The sequence below is a fragment of the Artibeus jamaicensis genome, unplaced genomic scaffold (assembly GCF_021234435.1).
Source record: "Artibeus jamaicensis isolate MK-2021 breed Jamaican fruit bat unplaced genomic scaffold, CSHL_Jam_final scaffold_754, whole genome shotgun sequence".
Lineage (NCBI taxonomy): Eukaryota > Metazoa > Chordata > Mammalia > Chiroptera > Phyllostomidae > Artibeus > Artibeus jamaicensis.
The window spans coordinates 2,288,064-2,308,248 of NW_026522054.1; the positions used below are offsets into that span (position 1 = coordinate 2,288,064).

Genomic DNA, 20,185 nt, shown 5'->3' on the forward strand with positions numbered 1-20,185 from the left:
GTGAAACATTTTAAATGAATCCCCAGCTGTTTAACAGCCAGCCACAGGAATGCAGTCTTCTGGGGAAAGAAAGCTCCCTCCTGTGCCGTCCAGGGTGTCTGGGGACATACCAGCAGCTTTGGAAACACATTACCTTTGACACTGTGCTTGCCCTTGGGCAACTTGTTGACATGCAAAGCGTGCTTCAGTTCATACCTATTAAAGAGAGGACAGTCTCAGAAGAGCCCCAGAGACACAGGGCTCTTCTGATTTGCAGAACAAGGTCAAGTGAGAGAAAGAGAAACTCCAGAGAACCTAGTCCACCTTTACTGCTAGGAGCTCCCTCCCGCGCTGGCTTCAGAAACTGAAGCTGTGGTTGTTTCCTAACAGTTTTGTGCCGATAATCACCACTCTGGAGGCACTTTTAAGGGAAGGTTCTGTTTAGAGCTGCGGCCAACCACTCTGGAGGGTTTTGTCCAGTCCATGATCCCTGGGCCCCTGGCCTATTACATAACCTGCTTTTGTGGGTTACACCTGATGGAACCAAAGTGGACCAAATCCAAGCTGGACCAATCAGATGTTCTCTATCAGAGTATTTAGAACTGGGGTTGACTCTAGTTCAGTCTGAGTTGGTCTCTAAACATCAGCAAGGCGGCTGTGGAGTGACCGACCATCCTTCGTACAAGTCAACCTCTCTGCTTCCCAGTCCCCAGAAAATAAAACGGACAGTGCTGGTTTCCAAGGCCTGGCTGTACTCCGATCTTCGGTTTGGTGAGGCCTTCCTCTACCTCCCTCATTCATTTCACTTAGATGGTTTTCCGCTACCTACCGCCTAACTGGTGGGTCCTGTTGTTGTGGAGGGGAATTTCCAGGGTCACCTCCCAGCCAAGGGGAGCTCTCCCAGAGCCACGCCCTCCACCCCGCTAAGGGCCACCAGCGGCCCCAAAGCCAGGCATACTCACATATTTCCAAGGGCAACTTCTCCCAACAGGATTAAGCCTATTGGGTCTCCCTGAGACGTGTGGCAGTAGTTGGCACTCTTGGAGACCATGTCAGCGAAATAGATCCCTTTGCCAAACATGTAGCCTGTCTGGAAGGTTGGAAAAGACAGCTGAGAACCACCTATTCCTGAGCACCAGTGAGCCACGCGCCAAGCTGAGCACTGCAACAGCCACTTCCAATACTCTCAACACCCCCAGCAGGGCACCTTATGAACTCCAGGACAGCCTGCCCAGGTCCCAGGTCTGCCAGGCACTGAGGGGACACAAGAAGTACTTAATCTCCTGGACCTCACTTTCTCTCTGAACCTCATGGGGCTGTTGTGAAAATCAAATGAGTTAACACATGCTAGTTAAACTGGCACCTGGCACATGTAAACACCCAGTAAATGCTGGCTATTATTTTTAGTCCCTTTCATAAGGGAAGCAGGAGGTTGGGTCACCCCACCAAATCACGTGCTACTGCATGGCACTAGCAAGGCATTAAATCTCTTCCCTCCCCACTTTTCACAACCCCAAAACAAGAGGCCTAGAAGACCACCTCTAAGTAACTGTGCAGTAACAACTGTCCAGCCGGTCACTCCTGCAGTCCAGCAGGTGACTTAACAATCTCTTGTTTCTGGGGAGCCCGGCAGGGCCTTACTCATTTACTACTATGTTCTCTTGAGGAAGACAATGGAGCTCGTGGAGGTCATTTGGCTGGGAAGCGGTACAGGCAGTGGCAATTCACCTTGGCCCATGGCCGAAGCCTGTTCTTTGCGTGCCAACATCCCAATTAACATGCACAGCAGGGCCTGAACCCCTTACTTCTTTTGTTCCAGTAACTCTGCCCGATACACGCGTGGTCGCCCTGCACACAGTCTGGGCCAGGAGGATGCAGTGAAGGCGCTACCTGGGGTTGCGCTCAGGACTTGGAGAGGGACGCCTGGCAGCAGCCGCCTGCCAGCCACGGTTGAGCCAACACCCACCTCTTCAAACAAGGCCCCTGATGTACTGGGCCAGGCGATGCATCACCTTAGTGTCTATAAAGCTCTTTAGGGAACCAACTGCAGGGACAGGGGCCACCACACTTTCCAGGGCAGGCGAGTACGTACCACAGGCGCTTCAGGGGGTGCTATCCGGAGACCCTGCGACAGTATCCCCGCAAAGTTGGTAGTTCTGGACCCATGCCACAACAACCGCCGGTTATGCAGCTCCTTGAACGGCTTGTAGCGCTGGCTCTCCCCTTCACGCTCAATCTTGAAGATCTGGTTGGAGCATTAGGTAAAGGAGAAATGAAAGAAGCCATTTGTTACTCGGGTCAACCCAAGAACCTGACCAGAGACAGGGGAGTCCAGCAGGTATCCCTAGAACACAAACGCCTCACGGGCCTTGGGGTGTGTAAGGTGGTCCGGTCAGGCCGGATGGAGCAGCCTGACCGGTCAGGGTCCCGTCCAGCAGAGAAGAGCTGCAAAAATAAGTAACAGGTGCAGCAGGCAAAGACCGCGGGCACTTCCTTTTGGATCTCTGGTAATTTACAGCTGTACGGCCAGGTTTTAGAACAGAAATGTCTTTTAAAACAGATAAAGCCACCCCCAAACTGTGAGACTACTAATTTTTGGCTCGAGAAATTAATGAGTCACTTCCTCTGGTTATTTCAAACAAAGCAAACTGCTCTTTCCCACCCAGGTCCAGGTTGGAGGAAGGAGCAGGAAGAGCCGGCAGAGGGAGGAGGGAGGAGGGAGGAGAGACAAGAGATTCTTACCTCCAGGACTTTCAAGTCATATGCGTTGTGTGTAGTTGCATGAGTGTTCTTAACATACTTCCTGATGATCTTGGCTTCCTCGGAATCTTTGTCCACCACCTGGGGAAAGGTGTCTTGGAATTAGAGCAAGAAGGCCTCAGGAGAGCCACACGGAGGTGGGAAGAACAGCCACAAGCTCGGCTGACTCACAGATCATACCAAAGCCCTCAGGAAAGCCCAAATGGGACTGAGAGTCCATGTCCAAGGCCCCACGGCTGGGAGATCCCAGGCCAGTGGTCCCAGAGAGCCTTCAGAACTAGGCACCAGCTCCCAGGTAACAGTCAAACTCATGGAGCTAAGACATGTGGGCCAGGAGATGTCCCACAGCCAAGACTTGCAATCAGAAGCAGCAAGGACTCAGCTATGGATTTTGAGGATGGGGGTGGAGGCTCCATCTCGACTCCTCAGGGCCATACACGCTGTGGCTCAGAGCATCGGCCCACTACCTACCTGTCAACCAGTTAATGTAATCTGTGCACCCTGTTTTCATATTCTTATCCAAAGTTTGGAAAAATCTAGGAATTCTGCTCTTAATTAAAAGGCTTCAGAATTATAACTGGGGACAATAACAACCCCTCTACAAATAACCAATCCCAGAGCATTCCTCACCAGAGGTGCCCACGGAGGCAAAACAAATGCCATTAGTGGCTCAGCCTGCTCGGACCCACAGATCTATGCTCTGTCCTCCTAAGCAAGAAACAAAGGTTCTTTCTAGGGATGTGAACAGGCCCTGCAGGCTCACCAGATGCTGGTGACCTCAAACCCTGCAGCACTGCAGGGAAGGACACAGGCCCCGAGGAGAAGCACGCAGGCGATGAGCCCAGGCCCAGGCTAGGAGCCTTGGGTCAGCCCGGCAGGGTGGTTTCTGCCTGAGTCTCCAATGCAGAAGTTCAGGGACTCTGCGTCAACACAGCCACTTCAACTGGGGAACACGAACGCAGGCTTTGCGTCTTTATGACAGCTGCCATCAGGCATTGCCACTCCTGAAATGGGATACCAGCAGCAAACCTCCTGGAGCTCCCGCCACAAGTTTCCAAAAACAGCAATCCTCTCTAGATTAAGAATAAAAGACCTTTCTATAAGGCCCCCCCCAAGACCCAAACAAAGATGCAGCCCGCCTTGCAAACAGGATGCTTATTTGTAGGTGAGAGAGATACTCTAAGGTTCTCAAAGGGCCGCCCACAGCAACTGGGACTGGACAAAAAGGCCGATTCTTGGACCCCAGTGGTCTGTTTCAGGAAGCTCTCCAGGAGATTCTGATGCACGTTCAGTTTTGGGGACCACGGCTCTTGGAATGAGTGGTTAGGACGCTTCAGAAAGGTGTTCTTAATGTCAGTTTTGAGGACCCGGAGAGGGATGTCGGTTTTGAGCGGACATCGTACCTTAATGTCAGTTTTGAGCTTCTCGTAGTTGACATCGATGGGGTCCTTGCTGCTATCATCAGACCCACCCTTGAGCAGACTGTAGGCCACCTCGATGTCCAGCAGGTTGTCCAGCATTTCCACTTTGGCCTAGAGGAACAAGCAAGAATGAGTTGGGTCCCAAGGTGAGGGAGAAAGATTTGCTCAGTTTTGAGACAGAAAATTTACACGCAGACAGCGGCTCAGATGGGCAGCAAAGGGGGGGAAGGCCCGGCTGGTCGGGAACAGCCTGCCATCCGCTCACAGTGAACACCACTGAGACTCTCGGAAGGCTAAGGAGGGCCCTGTGGAAGGGGAGAGGGAAGCCACGAGCCTGCGGCAAGACCCGTCTTCCCTCCTGCACACACTGTGACGGGCCACTTATCATGGGCTCCCTGGTGAGGCAGGGAGCGAGACCAGGGAGCAGAATACAACAGGCTCTCCCATTCCCATGGCTCTTTCCCCAGACTGATGAAGGGGAGCAAGGCAGGAAAAACCATCTGTGCTAGCTGTGGTCTGGTCTCCACCCATGTGGGCAGAAACCCCACTGAAAATGATGACACAGAAGCAGCCCTCCCAAAACAGACCCCTGCCCTTAGGGGCCACAATGGGAAGACGGAGTTGCAGTACCACAGCCCAGCAGACCAGAGGGTCCCTCCTGGACTCCTGTGCTAACCTGCACACTGTCTGCGTTGTTCAGGAGCGGAGGCTTCTTCATCCCAAAGTCGTGGGGGATCAAGGTGTAGAAGCGATTTGAAAGATCCAGGATCTGGGAGTCACTGTTGCCCTGGGACAATGCCTTTAAGGGAGGGGACAGATGGAACACAGGCTGAGCCCCCAGCATGTCCTGGGCTCTCTCCTCTAGAAAGTGGGTGCTGCTGTGCAGTCCCAAGGTCGCAGGAAAGTTTCCAAGACGGCCACCTTCCTGCTGCTGTCACCCTGCAGTGGCAGGATCCCCATTCTCAAACTGTGAGATTCAGCACACAATCAGCTTCCCATGAAATTTCATTTGTACAAAGAGCTGTGGAGTTACAGACCTGCCATGCAAAACGTTAATTGTAGCATTCAGGTGATAGGCTCATAGGAAGCACTGTAAAATCCTTTCAACTTTTTGTACGTTTGAAAATTTTTCATGGTAGAATGTTAAAAGGAAAAAAAAACTCACTGCTGTAAAATTCAGTCTGGCCCCCTTCATCCACTGAACGTCATCTTTAAGGCAGGGAATTTATTTCAGGAGGTCCAGGTGGCCAGGCACAGAAGGGCTAAGTCCCCCTTCCTGCCACAGAGGCAATCAGTGGTCTATCTGCAGAAGGTGTTCAATGACTGCACAAAGAGAAGGAGGGGCTGGACCCCAGAACACCGCACACTCGGCAGACACGCCGGGCGGGCCAAGGACGGCAGAGGCAGCGTGCTGGCACCCTGCAGACTCGGAGCCGCACATCTGCTTCTCACAGGGACATCGGCTTCTCAGGTCACAGAACTTCTGTCTGCTGCAGTTTGCTCTGTGCAAATGGGTAAGGACACTGTCCCAGCCCGTGCACCTGGGGGTTCTGGAGCAGGAAGAGCTTAGGCTGAGGAAAGCCTCTCACGTCTCAGACGGAGTAGCACCAAGAGGCCAGTGCTCCGGACCAGCTCTCAGTGGATGCACCTCCTCCATTTCAGGGCCCCTATTCCAGCTGCAGCCAGAAAGGCCATTTCCCCGGCCCGCCTTCAGCCTCCTGTGTGCTTCTCTTCTTTCACAAGCCAAGCCTGCCCCGCCCCCCCAATGCAAGTGGGGCCCCCAGGGCGCAGCTCGAACACTCCAGGGAACATGAATGAAAAACATTACTTAGCTTTGTAACTGATGACTTCTTACTAACTGCAAAATAAATTCAGCCCAACTCTTAAGGGCACACAAAATAAGATTTTTATGAGTGGGAGAACCAAATTCCTCATCAAGTTTACAGGAAGTTTATTACATATCTGATCACTGAAAACACTGCTAATTCATAAGTTTTGTGATCCTGTTTCACAAGTGGCAGCACTCGTCATACTTGTTGAACTGACAAAAATCTAAATCACCATGAATTTACGTCCATTAGCCTTGAGTCAATGTACTGCCGCACCCCCTAGATGAGGGGTCAGCCAGGAGACCCACTGGGCAGCTGAGATGAGACGGAGCAGGGGCCGGCTCCTCGCTTACCTGCTGGACCTCACTGAGGATTGAGTATGCAGCCTGGATCTGCCTTTTGCTCAGCTTCCCCAAGGGCATCTTCTGGAGGTCAATCTGAGGAGACAGGGGATTTTCCCTTTGAAAGCCGGGCACTGTGCAGCGTGGTGGGGAAGAGGCAGGCACTTGCCTTCTCAGGCCACTTGGGGCCCTGGTGGGAGCAGTCAGAGCGCTGCCTGGTCATCCTGGAAGATGCAGACCTCGCAGCCTGACTCCCAGTGCAGGAGCCGGGAGTCTATGGGAAAATTCTTGCTACTTCATATAAGGTACAGATAAGCCAACCGGGGCTCCCCAACCCCTGCGTTACGATGTGAAACAGCCCAGTACTTCTGGGAGGTAACAGACTAATTCCCAACTAACTGTGAAGTGAGGTGCCGCAGGGCCGAGGGGCCACACCTGCAGCACGGGGAGGCCTCCAGAGCTGTGGGCCGGGCTCTGGATGTGGCGCACCCTTCCCCCTGGCAGCACTTGGCTCTGGGCTCAGGATTCACCTCCCAGTGAGTGCCAGGTCCCCCTGCTGGGGATAAAGCTCCCAGGGTTATGGCATTTACTCTCCACCTGGTCACCCCAACCCCACGTGGAACCCACCAGGCTAGGAGCGGGTGTCCCGCTCTGCCTCCAGCCTGTTCCAGCAGCAGGGCTCTGGCCCTTTTCTTCTTGGGAAACCAGTTACTTGTCTGAGTGAAAAACAGCATTAAGACATCATTTTATAGAAAGACTTGGGTCTGATAACACTCGAGAACTTCTGAGTTGCAGAAAAACCAGAACACAGGAAGCTGGAAATGACATGTAGGACATTCTGCCCTGGGTAGGAGAGTGGGATGAATCCCCCACCAAAAACCCCATTCCACCCAGCCTGGGAACTACTCCTTCCTAAGAACAGCTGGTGTGAACTTTATCTGATGAAGCAAGCATCCGAAGTCCCCTGCATTCCTGTCAGTGGTGGTCATAGCAGTTCTTTTACTGGAAGTGGGCTGCGTCCTAGACTTGCCGGCATAACTCCAGAGGGCCTGTCTGGTGTGGCCGAAAAGAAGCTGGCTACAGACCCTACCGTGGTAACAAGGGGAGAAAAGTGCAAGGGGGACCGGGAACCCAGGGGACGGCTCTCTCCAACATGCCCTGCATTTCACTTCAAGCCCAACGATGCTTCCCAAATGCTCCGAGCCTCAGCAACCTGCATGTGTCTCGGGTCTGAGGGCAGGTAGAGTGGCCGAATACGAGAACAGGCACTGAGCTCGTTACCCACTCAGCACTCTAATCGTGGACCCCAACAGATGTTCACAGATAAAACAATAAAAGGCACTGACCTCATATTCCACCATGGCTTTCTTCATACTTTCCACATCAAAGATCATCTTAATGAGGTTCTGCACTGGCTTGGGGAGCTTGGACTTAGTGCCAGGGTTTACCGTCAGCTTCTTCACTGCCTCTTCATCCTTTGGGGAAAAAGGTACGTTTTGAAGGATAGGAAAATCAGTAAGAGGCCCAATTAAGCAATCCAAGGTGGTGGCAGCGTTTGGACTGCAGATGGAGTGTCACTAGCAAAAGGGTTACTTGTCAATCAACAGGGTCTGGGCAGTAGATGCCAGGAGGAATGTGGGTTTACAGAGGGACCAGACACTTCCGGTGCACCCCGCAGTCCTCTTTGCTGTTCCAGATTCTTATTTCAGCTGTCGCTGCAGCGCCCAGCCCTGCACAAGCTGCTCTGAAGGTCCTCACACTCCCCCACCCTCACGTTGCTGGTGCCCTGCATGGGGATTTGCCCAGTGCCCACACGTGCCCAACTTGAAGTGCTGGGCAGCTATGGGGGCAGACCTTGGATCAAGGGGACACTGGACAAATCCTCCCCGACTTCTCTTGCACAGCCTCATCCCAGGGGCGGCTAAGTTCATAGAGCCTTTCCTACAGTCCCGAAGGATCAAGCAACCAGTCCCAGTTCCTGCCAGGTGGCTTGACAGTGTTAATGTGCATCCTACATTAGCCTTTCCTCCTTGCCACCTTGCTCCCCACCCCACACCCTCCTCCCTGGGACTGCACATCCTAATAGTAATAGCATGAGACTTGACCCCCACTGTCTGGACAATCTAGGCTAAGTTAAGACAGTGCTGTATTGAACATGCCTTAATTCCTCTCACTTTTGAACCATGTGAGGACAGGGACTTCGCTGTCCATCAGTGTCCTTAGCAACTAACAGTGTTTGGTGTTTGCTTCCAGGGAAGGTAACTGGCGCTGGGCTTTGATCCTGGGATCTGCTTGGCCGGGCCAAACCGCAGAAAGAAGCCTGGGCTGCATCAGGGCTCAGGGCTGCTGCCACCGGTGTCACAGGGGACCTGAACCCCGGACGCTGAGCCTTAAATGCACCAATCTCTGGGTGTCCTAATGTGTCACACTACTTACGTGCCACCAAGGACAAGCTACTAACGTGTCAAACTTATTTACACGCATACTCTGCGAGCCAGAACTCCACCTTTAATGGAAATCACCATAGAAGTACCATATTTATGTGTATATCAGTATTCTTGTATCAAGTACCTGCAGCTAATCTAAATGCCTAATTGAAGGGCATCCATGTAGTGTTGTTTGGTAAATTATGAATTATGACTACCCACAGGACGGAATTCTCTACAGCCTTAAGAAATGAGTCTCTAGATCAATTAATTACAGTAGCCACCTGTTTTGAAATATGGCCAGTCTAAACTGAGATATACTATAAGGGTTAAAACTCCACTAGATTTTGAAGAAAAAAAAAATTTTGTTTTTATCACTCACATGTTGAAATAGCGTTTTTGATATACTGGGTTAAAGAAATTATTAGTATTGACCTCACTGCTTCCTTGGCTTTTTAAAATGTAGCTACTAAAATATTTGAAACTGTGTAAGTGGTCACAACACAGTATGTAAGAAAAAACTCCAATTTTATGGTATAGGAAGTACCTGTGAAGTAAAAGATGACTGAAAAGACAGATACCGAATCTTCTTAATTGTGGTTAATTCTGGGCAATTTTTATTTTTTGACCCTGCTTTTCTTAAAAAAATTTAAAGCTTTTTTGAAATGGGAACTCAGTAGGGGGTGCTGTTGAGCCACACCATGTCTGTCGCACCCTAAAGTCCAAGGTCTCAATGGCAACATTATACAAGTATTACATTCTGTGTTTAGTGGTAAGAGCTCATGAAACTGTAAACCAGGGAATTCTCCCATGGAGACATTCTAGCCCTCAAAGATCTGGAGTTAAAATCTGTACCTATTGACAAGTTTCTTTCCTTCTGCAAAACAAACACATACCACCCCCATTATAAAATAAATAGGTTTTCTGCCCTGACTGGTGTAGCTCAGTTGGTTGAGCACTGTCCTGTACAGTAAAAGGGTGCCAGCTCAAACCCCAGTCAGGGCACATGCCTGGGTTGCAGGTTCAGTTCCTGGTTGGTACATATTTAAGAGGCAACCAATTTATGCTTCTCTCTCATATTAGTGTTTCTCTCCCTCTTTCTTCTTCCCTTCCCTGTCTCTACTATAAAAATAAAAGTCTTAAAAAAAACAAAGGAGGGGTAAAGTGATAAGAGATAAGTTAAGGAAAAATATGAATAAATAAATAAATAAATAAAAAGATCAATCAAAACTAAAATGCTGTCTGAAAATGACTTCACAATTAATACAATTTAAGAATTAAGGAAATAGTTTGGGACTAAAACCCTACCCCAAAGCAAAACAACACAAAGAAAGGCAATATAGCAAATGGATGAAAATACTGGCAAATATATATCCGATAAGGAGCTAATACCCAAAATATTTAAAGAATTCATACAACTAAACAGCAAAAACAAACACCTAAATTAAACAATCTAACTAAACAATGTGCAGAAGACCTGATTAGTCATTTTTCCAAAGACACACAGACAGCCAACAGTTACATGAAAAGATGCTCAGCAAGACTCATCACCAGGGAAACGCAGATCAAAACCACAGTGAGGCACCACCTCACACCTGTCTGTGGGCAAGGATGTAGGGCAAAGGGAAGCCCAGGGTGCTGGGGATGGAGATGAGACTGGGGCGGCCACTGCAGTACACGGCATGAAGGTTCCTCAGAAAACTAAAAAAGTAAAACTATCTTAGGACCCAGCAACTCTACTTCTGGGCATTTATCTGAAGAAAATAAAAGCACTAACTCAAAGAGATACGTACACACAAATATACACACCCCCCCCCCATGTTCACTGAAGCATTCTTTACATGGAGACAACCTAAGTGTCCACTGACAGATGAATGGATAAACCGTGACCCTATGGTTTATATACACAATGGAGTATTATTCAGCCATAAAAAAGTCTTGCCATTTTCAACATTAAGAGTATGATGCTAAGTGAAACAACTCAGGGAAACACTAACAGTATACAATCTCACTTATACGTGGAATCTAAAAACAAAACAGAACAAAACACAAACCCAAATAAGAAACAAAGTAAGTACCAAGGGAAAAAAACGCAAACCCTGGAACAAGCCAACAGACACAGAGAAGAGACTGGCAGCTGCCAAAGTCAGGGAGTGGGGGGTGGGATGGGCAAACTGGATGAAGCAGTTCAAAAGGTGGAAGCTTCTAGTTATAGAATAAATAAGGCATGAAGAGTAATGTACATCATGGTGACTGCAGTTGATAACACAGTACTGTAAACCTGAAACTGTTGAGAGTGGATCTTAAAAATTCTCACCCAAGAAAAAACTTTTTTCTAACTACGTGTCAGGTGATGGATGTTAACTAGACTTAATGTGCTGATCACTGCAATACATACAAATAGGAACTATGACACTGTACAGCTGAAACTAATGTCATATACCAATTGTATCACAATAAAATCAAGCAAGAAAACAGACCTAGCAGAGTGTCACTAGGATTGTATTTTGATGATAAACCTGGTCACATGATCTAGGAGGAACACCGGTTTAGCTAAAAAAAAACAACAACAAAAACCCTTACTTGGAATCTCAATCGCTCCCTGTTGTGTTTAAGGAAAACTTCAAGGACTTCCTCTTTGAGGGTCTTAAAGCTGCTAACGCACCAAGTTTCCACCTTATCCTTCACGGCGGGGATCTTATTAACGAAGGAAGGGTACTGGATTTTATGAAACGCTGTTTCTTGCCTATTAGGGTGATCATGTGGCTTTTGTCCTTGAATAAATATTCATGTTCCATTACACGGACTGATTTTCGTATGTGGAACTACCCTTGCGCTCCTGGGATAAATTCCGTGCAGTCACGGTGTATAACCTTTATGTGCTGCTATGTTCAGTTTGTTAGTATTTTGTTGAGGGTTTTGCATCTATATTCGAAGGGTTATTGGTCTTTAGTTTTTTAAAAATCCTAACCCAAGGACAATTTTTCATTGCTTTTAGAAAGGAAGGGGGAGAGAAAAAGAAGGGAAGGGAGCGGCGAGGGAGGGAAGAGGAGGAGGAGGAGGAGAGGGGAAGAGAGAGAGAGATGCCTTCTCACAGACGCTCCAACCAGGGCCTGAACCCACAACCTGGGTATGTGCCCTGACTGGGAATTGAACTCATGACCCTTTCAGTCTACAGGGCTACACTTACAACTGAGTCAAACAGGTTAAGGCCTTCCGGTGATGTCTTCATCCGTTCTGGTATTGGGGAGAGTCTGGCCTCATATAATGAGTTGGGAGTGTCTCTGACTCTTCTGTTCTTTTTGAAGAGTTTGTGAAGGACTTGTATTAATTCTCTAAATATTTGGTAGCTTTCACCAGTGATGCCATTTGATCTATGGCATGTTTTGAAAAGAATATGGTACCCCAGGAGTTCCGGTCGTCCACTCTGCGCAGTGACTGAGCTGATGTCTCTTCCTCGCCAGTTGTATGATTATAGCTGAGATTATATTTAGGACTTCCGCTAAGATGGAGGCATAGGTGGAAACGCTGTGCCTTCTCTCACAACCAAGTTTAGAGACAACTAAACATTAGCAACAGAAAACACAGCCAGAGCACAGAAAATTGAACTTTTCAGAAGTCTGTTAACAACAAATTGTACAGCCTGACTGGTAAGAGGGGTGAAACCAGCAGCTGATGGAGCGGGGTTGCACAGGAAAACTCAGTCGGACGGACTCAGGCGCGCGGAACCCAGGCGCAGAGTTGGACCTAGTAAACGACTCAGCAAGCGACCGCGGGGAAACAGCGAGGGAGCAGGGCTTCGGGCTGACTGTGGTCGCGCTTTCCTGCGCAGATAGACAAGCAAGGGAGTGGGAGGTGAGACTACGGGACTAAGCAGGCAGAGCCGGCAGAGCAGGCAGCACAGGGCGCCGCCATTTCCCTGCTCTGACCCCTCCTCCACATACAGCGTCACAACCCAGCGACCTAGGAGTCCAAGGCGCCGCTACTCATACTTAACGGGAGAGAACAGACAAAAAATGGCTCAAGAAGATCTCAAAGCCCCAGAGCCTATAAATCTAAGCAATGAAGAAATAGCAAAACTCTCAGACGCACAGTTTAAAACACTGGTCATCAGGATCCTCACAGAACTAGTTGATTATACCCACAAATTAGACAAATATATGAAGGCAAAACTAATTGAAATGAATGGAATTGCACAGGACACCAATAGCAATGAAAAGGAAACTGGGACTCAAATCAATGGAGTGGACCAGAAGAAAGCAAATAATGGCCAAACAGAGAAGAGTCAAGAAGCAAGAATTCAAAAAAAATGAGGAGACTCTTAGGAACCTCCAGGACATCTTTAAACATTCCAACATCCGAATTACAGGGGTACCAGAAGGGGGAAAGGCACAGCCACCAGTGGAAAACTTATTTGAACAAATAATAAAGGAGAACTTCCCCAATCTGGCAAAGGAAATAGACTTCCAGGAAATCCAGGAAGCTCAGAGTCCCAAAGAAGTTGGACCCAAGAAGAAACACACCAAGGCACATCATCATTACATTAGCCAAGATTAAAATGAAGGAGAGAATCCTAGAAGCAGCAAGAGCTAAGGGGACAGTCACCTACAAAGGAGTTCCCATCAGACTGTCAGCGGATTTCTCAAAAGAGACCTTACAGGCAAGAAGGGGCTGGAAAGAGGTATTCCAAGTCATGAAATCCAAAGACCTACATCCAAGATTGCTCTATCCAGAAAAACTTTCATTTAGAATGGAAGGACAGATAAAGTGCTTCTCAGATAAGATCAAATTCAATGAGTTCATCATCACCAAGCCCTTACTATATGAAATGTTAAAGGGACTTACCTAAGAAAAAGAAGTTAAAAAAAATGAACAGTGAAAGGACAGCAAACTCAGTTATTAACAACCACACCTAAAACAAAAGCAAACTAAAAGGACAGCTAGATCAGGAGCAAAAACATAGAAATGAAGATCTCAAGGAGGGTTAGCAATAGGGGAGTGGGAGGAGGAGAAGGGGAGAGAAGGTACAGAAAATAAGTAGCATAGACAGTAGTAGTAGATAGAAAATAGATGGGGGGGCAAGAATAGTATGGGAAATATAGAATCTAAAGAACTTGAGACACGTGGTCATAAACTAAAGGGGGGGTAATGGTGGGGATGGGGGTAGGGTGGAGGGGAAGGAAGGGGGGAACAGAACAACTGTAATGGCATAATCAAAAAAAAAAGAAAAAAAAAGAATATGGTACCCCTTTTACTAAAACTAGATGATGTAGGAGCATTAAGTGATTACCTGGCCATAGTCGATCTCTAGGGGGTAGAACTTTTTGGGATATTTTGTGAAGTTTTCGGAGTGCCAGGCATTCCCGGTTTTTTCTTCATATAATTTTGTAAAGTGCTCGACCGCATCCTCCTTGGACGGCATCTGCTCCAGTTTGTTGCTGCCGATCATCGTGCCCACGCGGCCCCAGGACCTGAATATCCAGTACCTAGGACGGGGCAGGGCAGGGAGAGGAGGAGTGTCAGGCGCGCGCTGGTGGGTTAGCTGGTCGTATTTCGGGAGGAGCCCCCCTTCCCTGCCGTTCCACTTGGGTGAGAAAGGTGGCAAACACCCCAAAACGATGGCAACTCACAGAGAGGAATGAAGGAACTGACGTTAAAATAAAAGACCTTCATTTTACTTTTACTGAATTAAGGGTTGTAAGTTTAAAGTATTAAAAGAATGTTGTTTCAAATGGACTGTATAAAGTGCCCAAGAATAGCTTAAGTTTGGACCTGGGAGCCAAGCTTGTGGACCAAGCCCTGGGGGCTTACAGACCTTTCCATAAAAACACCCAATCCCACTCCCCAAAGCCAAGTATTTGGAAGTCACATTTAAAGAGATGCAACCATTAACAACATACCCTAACAAACAACGAAGAACTTTTGGCTCTGGTCAGAAGCTGAGCCGTGATGCCACAGGAAGGGGTGGGACAGCGGCACACCGCGTGGGCCACCTTGGAACCCGGGCTATCGCTGTGTCGCCATCTCCACGGGGCACACTTCATGGGTGGCCTCTGGCGCCTGGGCTGCCTAGCTTTGGCTACATTAATTTTTCTTAGTGGAACTACTAAGTGAAATTTTACATCCCCACAAGTGTAATATTAGAAACCCAAATACAAGACTTTATGCATTTTTAAGGTAAAACCAGAGTTCAGAGAAAATCTGGGGTTTCTTACTGTTTTCTTGGGCACCTGGCTCAAAGGCATATGGACTTACTCTGTTGGGTTGTTTCCCTGGAAATGTCTGTAAAACACCACACCGACCCATGCTGAAAAACAGCTTCTGACCATAACAGCCCACACTGTTCTTTCATTCTAAAGACCAGCAAATCCAGGCCACCAGGAAAATGTACCCAGCCAGTCACCACTGGAATTTCTTGCTAGTGGGGGAAAAGTGCAGTCTCGCTGCCTGTCACTTAACAGACCATGACACTCTGTATGTTTCTACAAACACCCTACTCCTTCTCCTGCAGGACAACATGTATCTCGCTTTTGGAAGATACATTTCATAAGAAACCATTTCTGACTTTCAAATCTCTGACAAAAGTAGGTAATAAACTAAACGACGGGTAATGGTTATTTCTTTGGTAGTTCCTAGTAGCCAACCAAACACCCTGTACTCTCTGTGGTCACCTCGGATGCTCACTCTTAAAAGGAGAGGTCTGACGAAAAGCTGAGGGGATGGGAAGGACTTCAGCCTCGACAGTTACAACCCGAGGCTGACCAGGGGCTGACCTGTCACCCCTCAGGCTACCACTGCCACAGGGGTTTGCCTTTCCACTGGTGAACCTTTTTGGATCTCCTGGAGTTCTAGTAAGTAAATGGTTTTCCAGTGCTAAGAAGCAAAGGTCAAGTTTAACATAGGAAAGTGATTTTTTAAAATGTCTTTTCACCATTAGAATTCAGCAAGAGTTCCTTTCACAACCTTCCGACCTACACACAGCTCCCATTTCACGTTGGCTGCAAAAGGGATGCCCGGCCAGTGGAGGTGTGGACGCCACAGGCCAGCCCAGCCCCCAACGCCCCAGAACCAGGGTAAAAGATCAGTAACAAAAACAAAAGCAGCAAACCCAAAACATCTTTAGAGTCTGAAGTATCATTAAAGGGTAAGTCCAGTCCTTGCCAAACTTTACTCCGAGGTTTAAGAGCACGTGGAAAAGTATCAGAAAAACTAGAATCTTCAAGCAGCTGCGAGGAAAGAGTGGGGAGACTGTGACACCAAATCTCCCGAGAAGACGGCCCAACGGGACACAAGAGCAAGGTCATCTGGCGGCGATGGCTCGTCCCTTGCTCACTAAAAGCCTCATTATTCACCATCTTCTTTGTGAGGAGACCAAGTTCTCCCAGGTACTGAGAAAACCGTGGTTTTTGTAAGGCCGAGAGCCCAGCAAAACAGACCCATGCCATCACGGAGCACCGCCGCCGCCACACACTCCCGCCCCCGGAACACACCTGCTGCCTTTGTCGTCCTCCAGGAGCTGCAGCTTGTAATAGGAATTGGTTCCTTTCGCAATGTCCACCAGGCCGAGGGTGGCACTGAAGACCTTCCCGCCTTTCTCCAGGACGTGCGCAGAGTGCTCCAGACCTGTCGGGAGGCACGGCTCCTACAGCTTACTCCGGACAGGGGGGCAGGCGTGCTCAGGGGAAGGGGTCTGCATGCAGAGGGTCCATGGGCCTGGGTACTCTACCACCACCTTCAGGTTTCCCAGGAGATATGTATGTGTGTGTGTGTGTGTGTGTGTGTATGTATGTATGTATGTGTGTGTGTGTTCTCAGGGCAGGGTGGGGGTGGGGGGAGGACCCTAAGGAGGCGCGACAGCAGAGGGAGGCCCCACTCCACTCGCATCACTCCCATGTGCTTACCAGAATCAGGATCAACAGCAGCTCCTCCTTTAAGAGTTAATTTCATTGTCTTTTCAGACTTGTTGATTCCTTGGAAGGGGACAGAGAAATGTGAACATTACATTAAAAATCAATTTTAAAGGGGAAGCTGGAAGGCAAGGCAAGTGGGTCATTTTCACTCATTGTGCACCAACACGGCAGCTGCGTGCCTCTCCCCATCCAGACATTACACAGGCTGTGACCCGTGACAAAACGGGGCCCTAGGGACGGCAGCTCAGGGCCTCACCTTCCTCCTTGACGGGGCCCTTGCTCTTTTTAGAGACTGCTGCCCCCGACTTCCCGCTTGGAGCCACGACTGCAACAGGCTCCGCCTTCACCTCGGCACCCCAGGGGGACAAGACATGGGCTGAGACCAACTCTTGAAGGCTCTTGGTTGAGGCGGCGATGTCCTGGAGGAAATCCTCAGACACAACTCGAATATTGCCTTCTTTTACTTCCTCCATCTTTTTATTCATCTTTTCTACTTCCTCTGTTCAAATGAGGAAGAAAAAAGAGAAAAGCTAAACAAATAAGTTTAAAGCTCACCTCAGATTACCAGTCTTATTTGCTGACGACTTCCGAACCCTCACCACCCACATCTCTCCTCTCCTCCCACATCCAGGGCTCTTACGGGGTTTTCGCAGCTGTCTCACCAGCCGCATTCCCCCTTCTCTGAGGTGTGGTTAATGCCACCTCCTCCAGACCACTCCACAGAACGAGATGTCAATAACCATTCCACAGAAGGATGCTGAGATCAAATGCATTTGGAAATTGCTGTACGTTATTTCTCTGGTCTTAGAGATTTATTATGATGATTGCTAGTATAATAACGGTGCAGAGAAACCTACCTACCTTTGTTTAACTGCACTCCCCAAATATACTTAAATTGGAACTTTTGTGTTGGCAGCAAACCTACCAACGCCTTGTGGCAGAAAGCCAGGGATGAGAACAGGAACCTGCACTCTGAGCGGCAGCACAAGGTGGACACGCTGGCCGCCCCCCAGACCCAGAGCAACGGCGCTGCTGGGAGACACCGTGGTAAGTAAGCATTCCACCTCAGCTAACGCTCATCACAGCTGCCTGAGGCAGAGGGCGTTATCTTGGGTTTGGCAGGAAGACGAAACTCACTTTTGGTGCTAATGCACAGGGAGGCCTTGTTGGCGGTCCCTGTCAACTTTCCCCCGAGTTTCTCAACCATGGCCTTCACTTCTTCCTTGTTCCGAGAGAGTTTGCCAAGCGTCAGGATCTTCATGTTGGACAACGGCTTGCCTGGGACAGGGGAACAGAACTGTGAAGTGGGGCTGCTCCCAGGAAGGCTGGTGGGCAGGGGCCGTGGGAGCCGGAAACCAGGCAGCAAGCTCCCGGGGGGAAAGCGCAGACCGCCTGCAGGGCCCCTGGTCAGCCTCAGCACCCCTCTCTCGTTAGCTTCTCCAGAGGGAAGTCTATGAAAATGGAAGAAAAGGGACAGTGGGGAAGCGGAGACCAGGGTAGCAAAGCTTCGCCTGAGAACCTGCACTCGTCCGTGGGTACAGAAAGGCTGTATTTGGGGATCGGGGATCAGGAGGCTGGCAGTGGATGGGAAGCAGAGGCAGGTCAAGTTAACTCCCAATTACTTTTATTATTCTTCTTCTCCTCCCATTCCTCACCTAAAGACCAAGTGCAATTTCTTATGCAATGCTTAGTAAACAAAATTATACCTGACAGTCACTGAAAGCTCTGATCACAATGACCTGAGATGACCCATTCCAGGCAAAGAGAAAACCCTAGCATTCCATGTGTCCAGCAGCACACCCAGGCCAGAAAGCCCCAGGACAGGGGTGCGCGGTAGTTATGGCTGATGGGATGCAGTGCCGGTGCCACATTCCGAAAACAAGAGATACCACTGAGAAAAGTCCTGCAAGTCCTCCACCTGTCCCTGAGTAAAAAGGGCAGTGGGTCTCTTTTCCTGACAAAAACCCAAACTGGTCTCTTTGTTGGTATGGAGAGCAACAATGGATCAGTAACTTCCTCTACTGGCAAGATACACAGCAGCTCTCTATGCAAGAGACCCCAGCATCACATCAGGCTCAGGATGACTGATGGGCGCAGGGCTGTCCCAAGGCAGGCAAGCGAGACCCAGGAAGACGCTCTGTAGTGCAGTGAGGCTGGGCACACTGCCACTCCAGGTGAGGCCACCTCCCTGGAGTCTCTTAGCAGCCTCCCTCCCAACCTTCTATCTCCTGCTGGGGTAGCGGGACAGGGCTTCCGCACGGGATCAGCAGCAGCGAACCCAGAAAGACGTCCTGTTTCCCCAAGGAGCAGGACCCCAGCTCACCCCCACCCCTGGTGCCCCTGCGGCTCTACCTGGTGGGGCAGAGGAGTTCACAGTAGCGGGTGCTGAGGCTGCAGAAGGTGGTGGTGCCGCCACCACTGGAGCACCGGTCTCCGGTGGGAATATACGGTCCTGCTTTTTGACCTTCAATTTCTTGAGGTATGAGATTTCTTGGAATTCCTAAAGAATTTAAGTTTCAGTTAAGAAACCAGTTCTCCCTTGAAGTAATTACTTGATAGACCAAAGAGGATTTTTCTTGTCCAAATTAAAGAATTTGTTTTTCCTTTTCATAGTAAAGAATAACATAAGAAAATATGAGCCATACAGTATTATTACAGACACAGTACTTATTCCCAATACTTCTGCATTTATGGTAGAGCTGGTACTGTGGATGCTTTAAAAAAAACAAAACATATTTCTTAAAGAAAAATCAGTTTACAGCCTGTGGACCACTGCTGAAACCCGGCTACCACCCCCAGGGCTCATTCTAGAGTTGTTTCCCTCACACGCCCACCCCATTACCAAAAGCCCCCCAGGACTGCACAGACTGGGCAATAGATCATCACTCAGATGGAAATCCTACCCTTCTTACTTGGAAACACAGCTGCAGAGGTCAAGAACAATCAGTATGCAATACAAATTATGCCGTGAGCACAGCTCATCCCCCCCACCCCGGGGATTTCTGAGCCACCGCAGCCAGGGAAGTGTGCGGTTCTTAGACACACAGAACCAATAACCTGACTTCATACTCTGACTGAGCATGGATGAGATGAGAAGTATCAGGAACACTGCCCTGCAATCACAGCAACCCGGAGGGTGGGGGTCATGTTTTTCTGCCAACAGATCCCATGGTCCTCCCCACTTACCTTCGGGGTCACCCACTCCTTCCGGTTGGGTGTCTGTGTCTTAACCATGCACTTGGTCCAGGCAGTGACATCCCCAGTACAGTAATAAGCATCGCTCTTGAAGACTAGCTGGCCTGAGCACTCCTCGCAGGGAAGGAGAGCACCGAACACCATGCCATCAGCTACCCGGTCCAAGATCTGAGGCCAGTGAAGAGACACGTCAGAAAGAAAAGGAGCAGCTACAGGAGATGACGCTAGCGATGTGGGATGAAGGCTCTGCCCAGGCCCCACTCACTGATGAAGGAGAGAGGGCTTGCCTGAGACTCACTGACACCCCCTGGCCAGGGGGTTTAC

The 20,185-nt window shown here is 49.2% G+C and overlaps 1 protein-coding gene across 1 annotated transcript in view; it reads right to left on the minus strand.

Moving 5' to 3' along the window:
- The window catches only part of PARP1 (poly(ADP-ribose) polymerase 1), a 32,956-nt gene that overhangs the window by 1,356 nt on the left and 11,415 nt on the right, over window positions 1-20,185 (minus strand). The window contains exons 7-21 of the mRNA XM_037138811.2: window positions 19,853-20,029; window positions 19,019-19,166; window positions 17,804-17,944; window positions 16,923-17,165; window positions 16,658-16,726; window positions 16,247-16,379; window positions 14,047-14,242; window positions 7,677-7,805; window positions 6,343-6,426; window positions 4,837-4,959; window positions 4,143-4,271; window positions 2,722-2,820; window positions 2,072-2,224; window positions 942-1,069; window positions 134-195 (exon numbers count right to left, since the gene is read on the minus strand). Coding sequence (XP_036994706.2) covers window positions 134-195; window positions 942-1,069; window positions 2,072-2,224; window positions 2,722-2,820; window positions 4,143-4,271; window positions 4,837-4,959; window positions 6,343-6,426; window positions 7,677-7,805; window positions 14,047-14,242; window positions 16,247-16,379; window positions 16,658-16,726; window positions 16,923-17,165; window positions 17,804-17,944; window positions 19,019-19,166; window positions 19,853-20,029 — 2,014 coding nt within the window. The remainder of the gene's footprint in view (window positions 1-133; window positions 196-941; window positions 1,070-2,071; window positions 2,225-2,721; window positions 2,821-4,142; window positions 4,272-4,836; window positions 4,960-6,342; window positions 6,427-7,676; window positions 7,806-14,046; window positions 14,243-16,246; window positions 16,380-16,657; window positions 16,727-16,922; window positions 17,166-17,803; window positions 17,945-19,018; window positions 19,167-19,852; window positions 20,030-20,185) is intronic.